The 15,395-nt window shown below is 37.0% G+C and overlaps 1 protein-coding gene and 1 pseudogene across 6 annotated transcripts in view; both read left to right on the top strand.

Moving 5' to 3' along the window:
* The window catches only part of CFAP70 (cilia and flagella associated protein 70), an 87,332-nt gene that overhangs the window by 71,635 nt on the left and 302 nt on the right, over positions 1–15,395 (top strand). For all 6 annotated transcript variants that reach the window (XM_061197405.1, XM_061197369.1, XM_061197386.1 and 3 more), the window contains 3 exons: positions 618–707; positions 5,459–5,560; positions 14,032–14,079. In XM_061197405.1, the coding sequence (XP_061053388.1) occupies positions 618–707; positions 5,459–5,560; positions 14,032–14,079 (240 nt within the window). The remainder of the gene's footprint in view (positions 1–617; positions 708–5,458; positions 5,561–14,031; positions 14,080–15,395) is intronic.
* Positions 8,046–8,704, top strand: LOC133095620 (ADP-sugar pyrophosphatase-like; annotated as a pseudogene).

The raw sequence follows: 15,395 nt of genomic DNA on the forward strand, positions 1-15,395 counted from the left end.
CAGGTCATTGTCTGGGACCTGATTACAGTTCAAGCATTAACATCCATCTTTGTGGAGTAAGAATAGTAATATGATAATGACACTTTTACATCCAAAGGTAAAGTGACTTGCCCAACATCAGATAACCAGTAATTCATAGAAGCAGGATTCAAACCCAGGCAGTCTAATACTAGAGTCTGTGGTTTTAACCATTATGATACTAAAAAAGTTGTTAAGAACTCAGTAAGTGTTATTTTAGCTATTATTTTAGCTTTCTTTTATTAAAAGTAGTAGAAGCATTCTTAGCTTGACTTAACTAACAGAAAGGTACCACTCTGGTCGGGGATGTTGATAATGGGAGAGGCTATGCATGTGTGGGGACAGTGGGTAAATGGAAAATCTCTGTTCTTTCCTCTCAATTTTGCTGTGAACATAAAACTTCTCTTGAAAAGTTGTCTTAAAATATATATATATATTTAAAAAAAATATATATATATATAAACATATATATACATAATCCAAGGACTCATCTAACTTAGATCGGTGTGGAGTACAATTACAGAAGCCCCATGGTTATCCTAGCAATGCAGCGTTTGACGCTTCCAGATCAATAGCTTAGTGGTGCTTTCTTTCTACAGTACGAAAAGGCAAAGAAAACCTACCTGCAAGTCTGTAAGAGATCGCCTTCATGCCTTACCTGGCTAGGACTGGGAATCGCCTGTTATCAGGTAAGAGGATCAGGTCTTGAGACTAGCCTGTGCATACAGCTGACCTTGACTCCTTGGCCTTCCAGGCATCCTGGGAGTTTGGATGATGGTAGGAAGGCTATCAGGGCAGTCTTCTCTAATGAAAAGTTGCTCTTCAAAGCTGTTCAGTAAACTGAAGGTCAATCTGAACTACAAAAATAAAACGTTCTTTAAAAATCCCACAAAAACTGAAGCAATATAATAAAAAATTTCATGTTATTTGGTACATAAGCTTGTAATTTTATGATGTTATCTGGAAGAGAAAAGTGATATGGGATATAAAGAATCTACTCAATTAAATTAAAGAAACTAATTGATACTTATTAAGCTCTGTGTCCCTTCTGTATTCAGGAGGAGTTGCTACAGCTTCTGGTAGATCTTTTGTTCCACTGCCCCTAAAAACTCTTGTCACCCTTCCCTCCTTTCCTCTAATCTTTGAAAGAGGCATGCATTCTTCTGTTCTTGTCTAACTTCTTCATGTGTATTCTTGATTCTATCCCTCTCCTTTTCTCCTAATCCCTCACTTTCTTAATATTTTCTTTCTCTTTGATTTACATTTTTAAGCTTTCCTTCCCAATCAGCTCTTTCCCTGTACTTTTCCCCTTCTTATTAAACAATAACAACAGTAACAACCTCCCTGGTTGTTACCCTTAACCAAAAGAATTGTTTACATTCCTTGTCTCCTATTCCTCATTGCTGCTTTTTTAACCATAAAGGTAAAATATAGTTATAGAAATTTGGATGATACAAAATATGAAGAAAACATAAAAGTATCCATAATCCCCACCACTCAGTGATAACCACTATTAACATTTGAATGCATTTTCCTCCAGTCTTTTTGCGTACGTATATGAAAGTAATTTTTTTTTAAGTTCTTTTATTTATTTATTTATTATTTTTGGCTGCATTGGGTCTTCGTTGCTGCATGTGGGCTTTCTCTAGTTATGGTGAGCGGGGGCTACTCTTTGTTGCAGTGCGCGGGCTTCTCATTGCAGTGGCTTCTCTTATTGTGGAGCACGGGCTCTAGGCGCGTGGGCTTCAGTAGTTGTGCACGTGGGCTCAGTAGTTGTGGCTCGTGGGCTCTAGAGCACAGGCTCAGTAGGTGTGGTGCATGGGCTTAGTTGCTCCGCGGCATGTGGGATCTTCCCGGACCAGGGCTTGAACTCATGTCCCCTGCATTGGCAGGCAGATTCCCAACTACTGCGTCACCAGGGAAGCCCTGAAAGTAATTTTAATGTATAAAATTGTAAATAATATATTTACTGCTTTGTAATCTTTTTCTCTACTTAACAGTATAGCATTGGTACCTTCTCACATAATCAAATAGTCTAAAACATAAATTTTGATAACTGCATGGTATTCCCTGGTTTGGATGCATAAGTAAGGTTATCATGTAATTTATCATACAAACCAGGACACTTCTGAGAATGAAAAGGGTGATATTAATAATTACACTGGGACACAGGGAGTGTCCCAGGCCAACCAGGACATGTGATCACTTATATAGAAGCCATATGCCCCCACTCCACCTTCCCAGAAAGGATGTAAAACATCCGTAGCTGTTAGAAACCTAACAGCACTTCAAAAGAACAAGAAACCAACTGTACAAACTAGTCAGCATAAATCATGCTTCTATTTGTTTTAAGTAGCATAAAAAATATTTTCATTGATATAGAAACTCATAAAAACTTGGGTTAAGTCCTACTGCTAAGGTATCCAAGTAATCTCTGTCCCTCAGTCAATGTTTTAGTCATGCTATACCTATGTGTGGATATACCATATCTATTTGACCAACCACTTATTATTGGACATGTCATTCGTTTCTACATCTATATATTATAAATAAAGCAGTAATAAACATTCTTAAGACATAAATCTCTGTGCTTAATTCTGTTATTTCCTTAGGATACATTCATAAAGAATGTAGAAAAATTTTTAAGTATAGTGTCAACTCACTTTCTAGAAAGGCTGTAAACTGATTTACATTCTGCCAGGTGTGAGAGTCCATTTTACTGTTAAGTCATGAACAATGGGCATTATCATTTTCCAATTTGATATATATCTTAATTTACATTTTCATCACTAATGAAGTTGAAATCATGTGAATTATCTGTTCACTTCTCAGGTACCATTTACCCTTCAATTCCTTGCAATTAGGTGTACACCCCTTAACACTTTGCTGAAACTTCTCTGATGGGGGCCCCCTATAACATCCTAATTGCCAAATGCAGTAGACCCTCTGATGAAGTCTCTGTGGCACTTTACCCTGCTGACTGCCTCCTTCTTGAAACCCTCTCTTCCCTTGACTTCCACAATATCGCATTCACATCTTTCCAGTTCCGCGCCTTCCTCTCTGGTGTCCTTCTCAGCCTTTTTTGCTGGCTCCTAGTCTTTTACCCATCATAATTGTTGGGTCCTCCTGGGTTCTATAGCCAGCTCTTCTCCTGTCACCTTACTCCTTCTCCCTAAGAAATATCATCTACCCCAGTGGTCTTAACTACCAATTTTGCCCCAATGAATCCTAAAGCTTCAGTTCCTAACACTTTTCATGGTCTGACCCTTATATCAAACAATGTAATAGACAGCTCCATTTGATGGTCCCCCAGACACCTCAAAATGTACATATCCAAAATATAACCTAACTTATCTCAGAAGGATTCTCACATTCCTTAAGCCTGTACCTTCTCCTGTATTCCCTGTCTTAGTAAATGGGACTATAATGAATCCAGTCAACCAAGCCAGAAACTTAAAAACTATCCTAGGGCTTCCCTGGTGGCGCAGTGGTTAAGAATCTGCCTGCCAATGCAGGGAACACGGGTTCGAGCCCTGGTCTGGGAAGATCACACATGCCGCGGAGCAACTAAGCCCGTGAGCCGCAACTACTGAGCCTTCGCGTCTGGAGCCTGTGCTCCGCAACGGGAGAGGCCGTGGCAGTGAGAGGCCCGCGAACTGCGATGAATAGTGGCCACAGCTGGAGAAAGCCCTTGCACAGAAACGAAGACCCAACACAGCCAAAAATAAATAAATATATTAAAAAAAAAAAAGCCTTAGCCAGTATCTTCTTTAATTTAAAAAACAAACTACCCTAGTCTACTTCTATTACTTTTAATTAGGCATCAAATATCCTATTGATTTTGTCTCCTAAATGTCTGTTGAGTCTACTGTCTCCTCTCCATCCGTATTTTTACTGCTCTAATTCAAGCCTCATCCCTTCTTTACCTGCTAGGGTGTTCTCCTGTCCTCCCTCAATTCATCTCCTGCATTGTTATCAAAGTGGTCTTTAAAATATGCAAAGACCAGGTTACTCCCCTATTTAAACTCAATGACTACCCCTTATTTCAGAATAATATTCAGATTTTTTTTGAATGATCTGGTCTCTTCCTAACTCCTTGGTCTTATCACTTCCTTTGTTTTCTCTTTTCTCTCTTCTCTCTCTCGCTTTCTCTCTGTCTCTCCCTTCCCTCCCTTCTCCAGCCACACAAGCATATTAAGAGTTTCCTGAGCATGCCATGCTCTCTGAAGCCTCTGTGCCTCTGTATATGAAGTTCCTCTTACCTGGAATGCCTTGAAGTATAGCTAACAAACTCCTATTTATCCTTCAGGATTGACTTCAGCAGTGTTGCTTCTCTGAAGCCATCCCTTAATCTCAGGGTAGAATTATTCCTCTTTTCCTTCGTCCCTCCACTAGATTATTTATATATATATATATGCTTTTATTATAGAAATGCTTATTTTCTATCAGAACTCTTTATGTGTTTGAGTTTTCATTTTGTCTTAATTTTTTACGTATCTGTCAGTGAATTCTTTGGGCAAAAGTTGTATTTTTTCTTTTTATTCCAAGTATCTAGCATACTGCCTGACACAGAGTAAAATAAATCCTTAGCAGATATAGGTTGATTAAATAGTGAATCAATATCTCTGAGACATTTAAAGTGTGGACCAAGGTATGGGCATTGCCGAAAGGCCATTCTTCATATTGTCTTGGGCCTAGAAACCAGTTATTTTATTTTCTAAAACATGAAAAATGAAGAACGATTTTACTGGGGAGAGAGAGGTATCTTATCCTTTCCTTAGGTGGCCTTTTGGAAGATTTTACAAAACAAACTCACAGTATTAGGGAGCAGCAATGATATCCATGTGCCCAGGGCTCAGGGAACACCCTAGAATCTCTGAATGTTGTACTGATTGCTCAAGATTGTGCTGTCAATAACTAATATTAGGGGAAAGAGAAGCTTTCTGAACAATAGTATTTTGATGGGCTAATAGGACTTTAACTTAAGAAAGGGATGTACAATGTAAAACTACAAATGTATCTGACAGCCCACTGTGTATGGGGAAATCACTGAATGAGGCACACATGATAGTGAATACTTCTGGTTTTCCAACCCTGGCTCCATGGTTCATGGATGCCCTGATGGGCCTGCTATAGAGAGAAGGAAGAAGAGAGGGGTGTAACTCGAGAGCCCAGCTGGCAGGGCTCCAGATTCCTGTACCTGACTTTTTAATCAGAGCAGTTCTACTTTTTCTCATTCATATATTGGAACACCACCACATATGATTTTGTTTGAAGAAAGAGTTCTGTTGCTAAAAATTTTTTAAGTTGAAAATTATTAGTATGGGTCACATATACCAATGTTATTTGGACATAGCATTTTCAGCTAAACAGATTCCAGCTGGCTTAAGTGAAAACTACTCTGACTTAACAAATCACGTTATCTTCTTTTTCTATCAAGCTGGATGAGCTCACAGAGGCTGAGGATGCTCTCTCTGAAGCCAACGCACTGAACAACTACAATGCTGAAGTATGGGCATATCTGGCTCTGGTCTGCCTGAAAGTGAGTGATTATCATCCTTACACAATGCCCTTGTAGAGCAGAGAGGTGAGGGACCAAGTAAAGAAAGAGATAGCGGGAAGGCCATCAATGCATGATAGTTGAGGTTTGATGAGCTTCAGATGTGGTCATTATACTGGTGATGAAGGAGAGTTCATGTCTGGGAAGCCTCTACTTAGGATGTGCTTGAAAATCATATACTTAGGTGTGTTTGTCTGGAAAGGAGATTCTAAAAATGGGAATGAGGCACTTGGGTTTGGTGGTCTCAGGTGAGTGGTAATGGGGTGGATTGGGGTTGACCGTCAGTGGGGGTTTCAGACGGGGTGGGCTCCCTGAGCTGCTCAGCAGGCCTCAGCCCAGGCCACACAAACTAAGCCCAGCCCAGTGTGTGCCCTGACTCAAGATAAAGGAGCATGTATGGATCAGATCTTGGTCTGGGGTTGCAGTTAGGAGATGTGCAAGGGCTGTGCAGTGGGATGGCAGATTAGACTTGGGGAAGGTGAGAGATTCTCCTTCTGCCCTCCTCAGCACCACTCTGCCTGCCTTCACTCTCATGTTTAGGACCTCAAGTCTGGGACTGTATAGTCATTCTATTTATGCTCTGGATCTACAAAAATGTCATATATGGTCTAGAAAAGCTATCTAAGAATCTAATGATAAAAAGAAAGGCAAAGTAGACTATAAGGGTGTAGCCATAAATGAATTACCAACAATAGGAACAAAAGAAATCTCTGATAGACTGAAGTTATTTTCCCAAAAGATCCCATCATTTAAAAAATGCACTGGATGCTATGAAGCATCTTCTTTGTAATTGTCTCTAACATTTTTCTTTTGAGACCAGAATTCAGACAGATGGTTTAGCTATTCAGACACATAGTTTAGATATTTACCTGATACTAATCAGGAAAGACATGGTATTTATATTTAAAATGTATTTAGTTATATTTAATGACCTGAGTTCCTTTTTCATTAAAGTTGTTTTCATTTTAAAAAAATTAAAAATGGGAGTGATATTGTATCAGAATGTAACAAGGTCAAAGACCAGCAAAGGAGATACTCTGCTAGTGTTTCTGAATCATTCCATCCTGTTGAACTGCTGGCTGAGGGTGCTTATCCTTGAAATAGATGGGAAATTGTGTGTGTGTGGGGGGTAATTGTGGGAATTTGTGATGGCTGCTTTACCTATAGAAAATAACCCTCCCATAATTAAAATAACTTGCTTCAATAACTTGCACATTAGCCTAAGATTCAAATTGGGAATAAAGAGAGTGGCCCTCAGTTTTCCATTGGCCAATACAACACAGAACTGACAGGGAATATTGTGATTATAAGAGAAACTAACAGAATAGAAATTACTGGACTTTCTCTTTGGAGTAAATATCAATATGAGAAATACCTGAGTTCTTACCCCAGCTGTGCCACAACTAGCTGTGGGATATTGGGGAAGTTACTTAAACTTGCTGGGCCTCAGTTTCTTCATCTTTAAACTAAAAGGGTCAAAATGGAAGATTTTAATACACTTCTCTCAGAAACTGCTAGATCAAATAGGGAAAAAATTAAGGATGTGTAAGATTTGAATAAAACAACAAGGTTGAGCTCAAACACTAATTGTATAGCCCTGTACTTAATCATAGAATACATATTCTTTTGAAGCACAAGTGAATTATTCATAAAGGTTGACCATATGCTAGACCACAAAGAGAGCTTCAATGAATACATATAGATCACACTTCAGTAAAATTATAAATCAACAACTGAAATATAGGCCAAAAGACTCACATACATTTGTAAACTTAAAAAGATGTTTCTAATTAATTCATAGATCAAAGAGAAAATCATATACAATTTCTTTTGGTAGGTAGAGTTCTAAAGATGAACCCTCCAAGATTATTTCCTCAAACACTAAAATACCACAAAACAAGCCCCAACAAATTTAAGAGGATAGAAATTATATCAAACATTTTTTCCAACCACAACGGTATGAAACTAGAAATCAACTATAGAAAGAAAAATGGGAAAAAGAACAAACACATGTAGACTAAACAACATGCTACTAAAAAAGCAATGGGTCAGTGATGAAATCAAAGAGGAATTCAGAAAATACCTCGAGATAAATGAAAATGGAAACACAACTTTCCAAAATCTATGGGATGAAGCAAAAGCAGTTCTAAGAGGGAATTTCATAGCAATATAGGCCTTCCTCAAGAAACAAGAGAAGTCTCAAATAAACAACCAAACCTACCACCTAAAAGAATTAGAAAGAGAAGAACAAACAAAGCCCAGAGTCAGTGGAAGGAAGGAATTAATAAAGATTAGAGAGAGCAGTAGCACCACATCTCCTCCGACTACGGCCTCAGACCCACGCTTTCACCTCCCGCCCGCCCCCCACACCCCCCCCCCCGCCCAAAGGAGTACCCGTTCCTTCGTCCCATGCCTGGGAGTAGCATGAACTTCTTGCCTGGGGACTATCAAGACTAACTAGTTTGAAATGGGAAAACAAGAACCAGCAGATTCTTCTCAAAACACCAGTCTATTATTTCAGAAGAGTTAATTTCAGAAGGAAAATGGGTCAAGCTTGATAAAACAACTTACAGGGATCTTACTGGTAAAACAAGAACTTGGGAAACTGTGAAGTGGACAACTAGGAAAGGACAGTCTGCTGATGGTGTGGCCAGTTATCCCAGTGCTTCAAAGAACCCTTCATTATGAATGTATCATCCTGGTAAAGCAGTTCTGACCACCACTGGGAGGCTACTGCTTAGAATTCCCTGTGGGTCTCATTGATGACAACGAAAACCTAGAAGCAGCTGCTCTTCAGGAGCTAGAGGAAGAAACTGGCTATAAAGGAGATGTTGCTGAATGTTCTCCAGCTGTATGTATGGATCCAGGTTTGTCAAATTGTACCACACACACATCATGACAGTAACTATCAATGGAGATGATGCTGAAAACCTAAGGCCTGAGCCAAAGCCAAGAGATGGAGAATTTGTGGAAGTAATTTCCTTACCAAAGAATGACCTGCTGAAGAGACTTGATGCTCTGGTAGCTGATGAACATCTGACAGTGGACGCTAGGGTCTATTCCTATGCTCTGGCACTGAAACGTGCAAAGATGAAGCCATTTGAAGTGCCCTTCCTGAAGTTTTAAGGCCAAAGGACAGTGGCCATGTTTCTGTAAAAAGAACCACCAGACCTCCTTCACTAAGACTTTGTATTCAGCTTAGTTTTAATGTAGATTTGAAATTAGCTTTTTCATAAAATAAAAGCAACACCGAATGCAAAAAAAAAAAGATCAGAGATGAAATAAATAAAATAGAGATAAAAAATAATAGAAACGATCAATGAAACCTAGAGTTGGTTTTTTGAAAAGATAAACAAAATTGATAAACCTTTAGCCAGGCTCACCAAGAAGAAAAGAGAGAGGACCCAAATAAACAAAATCAGAATGAAAAAGGAGAAATAACAACTGATACCACAGAGATACAAAAAATCATAAGAGAATACTATGGACAGTTATATGCCAACAAATTGGACAAACTAGAAGAAATGGACAAATATCTAGAAACGTACAACCTGCCAAGACTGAGTCCAGATGGAATAGACAATTTGAACAGACTGATCACTAGAATTGAAATTGAATTTGTAATTTAAAAAACTCCCAGCAATGAACTGGGAGATTGGGATTGACATATATACACTAATATGTATAAAATAGATAACTAATAAGAACCTGCCGTATAAAAAATAAAATAAAATTCAAAAATTAAAAAAAAAAACAAACTCCCAGCAAACAAAAGTCCAGGACCAGACAGCTTCACAAGGGAATTCTACCAAATAAATAAAGAAGAACTAATACCTATCCTTCTCAAACTATTCCAAAAAATTGAAGAGACCAGAGCACTCCCAAATTCATTCTATGAGGCCACCATTTACCCTGAGACCAAAACCAGACAAAGACATTACAAAAAAAGAAATTACAGGCCAGTATCTTTGATGAATATAGATGCAAATGTCATCAACAAAATATTAGCAAACCAAATCCACCAATGTATAAAAAGGATCATACACCACCATCAAGGTGGATTTATTCCAAGGTCACAAGGATGGTTCAACTTTTGCAAAACAATCAATGTAATATACCAAATTAACAAAAGGAAGGTTAAAAATCCCATGATAATCTCAATAGTTGCAGAAAAAGCATTTGACAAAAGTAAACATCCATTCATGATAAAAACTCTCATCAATTGGGCGATTGGGATTGACATGTATACACTGATGTGTATAAAATTGATGACTAATAAGAACCTGCAGTATAAAAAAACAAAACAAAACAAACAACAAAAAAACTCTCATCAAAGTGGGTATAGAGGGACTATATCTCAACATAATAAAGGCCATTTATGACAAACGCACAGCCAACATCATACTCATTGGTGAAAAGCTAAAAGCCTTTCTGCTAAATTCAGGAATAAGGCAAGGATTCCCACTCTTGCCACTTCTTTTTTTTTTTAATTGAAGTATAGTTGATAAACAGTGTTGTATTCTTTTCTGGTGTACAGCAAAGTGATTCTTTTTCATAATCTTTTCCATTGTAGTTTATTACAAGATATTGAATATAGTTCCCTGTGTTATATAGGAGGACCTTGTTGTTTATCTATTTTATATATAGTAGTTTGTATCTGCTAATCCCTCACCCACACCTTTCCTTTTGGTAACCATAAGTTTGTTTTCTATGTCGGTGAGTCTGTTTTCTGTTTTGTAAATAAGTTCATTTCTACCATTTTTTAGATTCCACATATAAGTGATATCATATGATATTTGTCTTTCTCTGTCTGATTTACTTCACTTAGTATGATAACCTCGGGGTTCATCCATGTTGCTGCAAATGGCATCATTTCATTCTTTTTTATGGCTGAGTAATATTCCATTGTATATATGTACCACATCTTCTTTATCCATTCATCTGTTGATGGACATTTAGGTTGCTTCTGTGTCTTGGCTACTATAAATAGTACTGCTATGAACATTGGGGTGCATGTATCTTTTCAAATTAGAGTTTTCTCCAAATATATGCCCAGAAATGGGATTGCTGGGTCATATGGTAACAAGGTATGCTGAAACTACTGATGAATATTTAAGGAGGAAGAAGATATTTACATAGTCTCAAGTATTTCGCAACAAGATATTTATTAATTACAAGGGGGAACACAGTAATGCCATAGTAGAAAAACCTGGCAGATAACAATCTAAACAAATAATCAAGGTTACCATCACCATTATTGAGATAAACAGCATGTGCCTCCTAAAAGAACGCACTGAGGGCAACACAACAGTGTTTTTGAGGTATTCCTGCTAAAAGTTCATAAGCTGATATAATCATAAAGATACATCAAACACTAATTGAGGAATATTTTACAAAATAACTGCCCTGTACTGTTGAGAAATTCCAATATCATGAAACAAAAAGAATCAAGAACTACTCCCAATTAAAAGAAACTGAAGACATGAATACTGAGTAAAAGGCATGATCCTGGATTTTCTTTTGCTATAAAAGATATTACTGGGGCATTTGGAAAAATCTGAATGAAGTCTACAGATTAGATAATAGTATTATATTTGTACTAATCTCATGATTTTGATAATTGCACTGTGCTTATGTAAGAGAATGTCCTTGGTTTTAGAAAACACACACTAAAGTCTAAAACTGCATCATCTTTGCAATTTACTCTCAAATGGTTCAGGAAAAGTTAAAATATATACTTACGTATCATGTACATATGTATATATGTGTGCATGTGTATGTGTGTATATACAGAGAGGAGAGAACTATTCTTGTACCTTTAATCTGAAATTATGTCAAAATTTAAAAGATAATTCATTAAGATAACATAAATTAATACCACACTACACACCCATTAGAATGGCTTAAATCGAAAAGACTGGCAATTATTGACAGGGATGTGGAGAAACTGGAATCCTCATACATTGCTGGTGGGATTGCAAATTAGTACACCACTTTGGAAAACAGTTTGGCAGATTCTTAAAAAGTTAAATACATACTTACCATATATCCCAGCAATTCCACTTCTTGGTATCTAGTCAAGAAAAGTGAAAACATATGTCTACACAAAGATTTCTCAATTTCATTACAGCATTTAATAATAGGTAAAGACTGGAAGCATTCCAAATGACCCATCAGTGAATGGATAAACAAAATATGGTATATTTATACAGTGGAATACTATTCAGCAATAAAAATGAAATTCTGATTCATGCAACAATACGGATGAACCTCAAAAACATTATGCTAATTGAGAAGCAAGGCACAAAAGACTATATATTATATGATACCATTTATATGAAATTAGGAAAATTATAGAGATGAAAATAGATCAGTGATTCTAGGGCCAAGGGTCGGAATGGGGATTGACTGCAAACAGGCACGAAGAAACTTTTGGAGAGTAATAGAAACCTTCTAAAACTGGATTGTGGTGATGGTTGCACAGTTGAACCTTAAAATTAGTGAATTTTATGGCACATATATTATACCTCAATAAATCTATTTTTAAAAGATTAAACAGCCCACCAAAATGAGGAATAAATGGACTGACTGTTCAATAAATAGTGGTGGAGTCATTGGCTATCCATATGAAAAAAAAAGTAGTCGTTACTTCACCCCCCACCCCGCCCACACACACACACTATTCCAGCTGGTTTAAAGGTCTAAATCTTAAAACTTTAGACTCTTTAGAAGAAAATATGGAGGATACCTCTTTGCCCTTGGGGTGTGCATGGTTTCCTTATGACTATAAAAGCACAAGGCAAAGATAAAAATATCAATAAATTAACAACTTTTAAATTGGAAATTCATGTACAACAAAAGGCACTAAAATAAAGCTTAAGGACTTTATTATAAATACTTGCAGCATTTATAACTAATAAAGGATTCATAGCCAGAATATATAAATATTTCCTGCAATAAGAAAAAAACCCTACACACAATCTTATTGAAAAATGGTCACAGGATAGGAATATATAATTTGCTGAAGTGGAAATTGTAAAAGTCAATAAATATATGAAGAGAAGTTCTGCTTCACTAGTAACCATGAAAATGCAATTTATAATTATGCGACAGAAATTCACACCCATAAGATTGGGAAAAATTAGTTTGATATTACCAACATTGATAAGGATTGTCCTAATTGCTAGTGGATGTAAAGTGGTACAACTACTTTGAAGTGCAATATGGCATTATTTAGTCACATTCATATCTACAACTTAGCAATTTTATATATAGATACATTCCTAAGGAAAATACCAGAAAACATGTACAAGGATGTTTACTGCAGCATTTTACATAATAACAAAACAAAACAAAATTCTTTTTCAAAATTTTGCCTATTCTGGATCCTTCCATCCTTTGGGTCTCTGCCTCCCTATGGCAGAAGTGAAACAAAAGTAATAATGATAGGAAAGGAAGATGTACTGGAAAATGCCCCTGGAATTCAGTGAACTTCAGGTAGGCACACTTCAAAGTTTAAATATTTTAGGAAAGTCTTTAGGGTAATGAAGTCTTCTGTGAACTAGTGAAAATTTACCATGGACTAGCACTAATCAGAGAATTGGACTTGATATCCTCTAAATTCCCTTCTAACCTGAACAGTCTGTGGTTCTCATATTTATGTATTTAAATTTTCCAAAGTGACTCTTAATACTGCAGCTAATTTGTTATGCACAAACTTATGAAATATACTAGTGAATTCATATTATTCTCATTTAAGTCCTACATGATTACTTCATACAAGAAATAACTAGGAGAAGTAGTGTTCTCACCTCATATCCAGATCTGCATGGAAGTAATTCCAGTATCTGCTTTTTCTAATGCATACAGACAGGATAGATTGTAGTAGTTAAAAACCTGGACTCTGGAGCCAAGCTGCATTGTTTTAAAACCTGGCTCTTCCACTTATTAGCTTCATAACCCTGGCAAGTTATTTATCCTCTCTGTGCCCAGGTTTCTCTATCTGTAAACTGGGAACTATAGATAATAGTGGCATGTAAATGTCAATAATATATTGATACAATATAAATATAAATAATAGTGGTATGTATGAAAGTAAAGCACTTTAAAAATGTAAACAATTAAAACAATGTAAACGACAAAGCAAGCACTATGTAAGTGTTAGCTGTTATTAACAGAATAGCTTCAGTCCTGAGAGTAACAAATGACTCATGGTGCTTTCAGGGAAAAAAAAAAGAGAGGCCAAGTTGTCTTTAAGCTTTTTGAAATGAAGGAGGGATATATATATTATATATATATGAACATCTGCTTTTCCCTACCACCTTTCATTTTCCTGCTTCCCCCTTTGAATTCAGAGGTTCTTAACTAAGAAGGTATAAATCCTCTGCTTATGTACTTTCCCTTCATAATATTTATGACATGTCCTCATCACCAGGCGGTGCTCTTTTTTTCAGGCTGGACGGCAACTGGAAGCTGAGCAGGCCTACAAATACACGATGAAGGTATGATGCAGATACCTCTGCTGTTCATACTGTACTGAGGTTGGTAAACTGGGGGGAAGGTGCTGGCTTAATTCAGGACTTCACTTTACAGCATTTCATGATATGAATATTTTTCTAGAGGATTTTCTTACCAGCTTTGGCCATTATCATGGGGCTGCTGGGTTTGGAATAAAAACCCGCATATTACCATGCGGGATCTTTTGTTAACCTCCCTGGGCCTCATTTTCCTCACATATAAAATGAAGGTGTTGCTCTAGTCCAGGGGTCAGCAAACTTTTTCTGTAAAGGGCAAAATAGGAAATATTTTAGGCTTTGTGGGCTACATGGTTTCTATTGTAACTACTACTCTGCCCTTGTAGTGCAAAAACAGCTATAGACAATACACCAACAAATGAGCATGGCTGCATTTCAAATAAAATTTTACTTATAAAAACAGGCAGCGGGCATGAGCAATTGCTTGCCAACCCCTGGTCTAGTCTATCAGTTATGATTGCAAGTAATTTGACTTGGAAGACAGTGGCTTAAACAAATTAGGAGTTTTATTTTTCTCATCTAATGAAGAGTCCAGAATTGGTACCACAGTGTCATCAGAGACCCAACCTCTATCTTTCTGCTTCACCAATCATAGCATGCAGTTTCCGTCCCTCATAGCTGCAAGACAGCCCTTCTAGCTCCAGCTATCATATCCATGTTTCAGGTACAATAAAGAACAAAGCAGGGAAAGGACAAAGGGGCCATGCTAGCTATTTCACCTCCCTTTAAAGAGATATGACTTTACCTTACATTTCATTGGCAACAATTGAAATTACCCCTAGCTGCAAGGGAAGCAAGAAATGTGGCTTAGTTGGTTACATTCCTGCCCTGGAAAGAAATGAAGATTTTGTTAGTAAAAGAAGGGAGAGAGTGGGTTTGCAGTAGGCAACTACATGTGTCTACTACACATCTAGATTTTAAAATTAAAGTCTAATGTCTTTGATTCCTGTGTCTTTGATTCCTTTCTCTAACTTGCCAAATGGGAACATTATTCATTAGTTAAGATATATTGGGTGATAAGGTAAACTCTTTTAAAAATAAACTTTAAGTTATTTTACCAAAAAATACACAAATTGTGAGTGTTCATACCACGTGATGAATTTTCATAAAGTGAACATATCCATGTAACCAGCACAATGTTTTGAGGTCTTTTTAATGGAGTTATTGTGAAATAGAGAATATAGGAAGAGTCAATTCCATCCTGAGGAACTATGTTCTTTAGCTGTGGTCCCACAAATGAGGGGTCTCCACATAGGTATATCAGGTATGACATGTGTCCTTCC

Source organism: Eubalaena glacialis, chromosome 1 (assembly GCF_028564815.1).
Source record: "Eubalaena glacialis isolate mEubGla1 chromosome 1, mEubGla1.1.hap2.+ XY, whole genome shotgun sequence".
NCBI classification, from domain to species: domain Eukaryota; kingdom Metazoa; phylum Chordata; class Mammalia; order Artiodactyla; family Balaenidae; genus Eubalaena; species Eubalaena glacialis.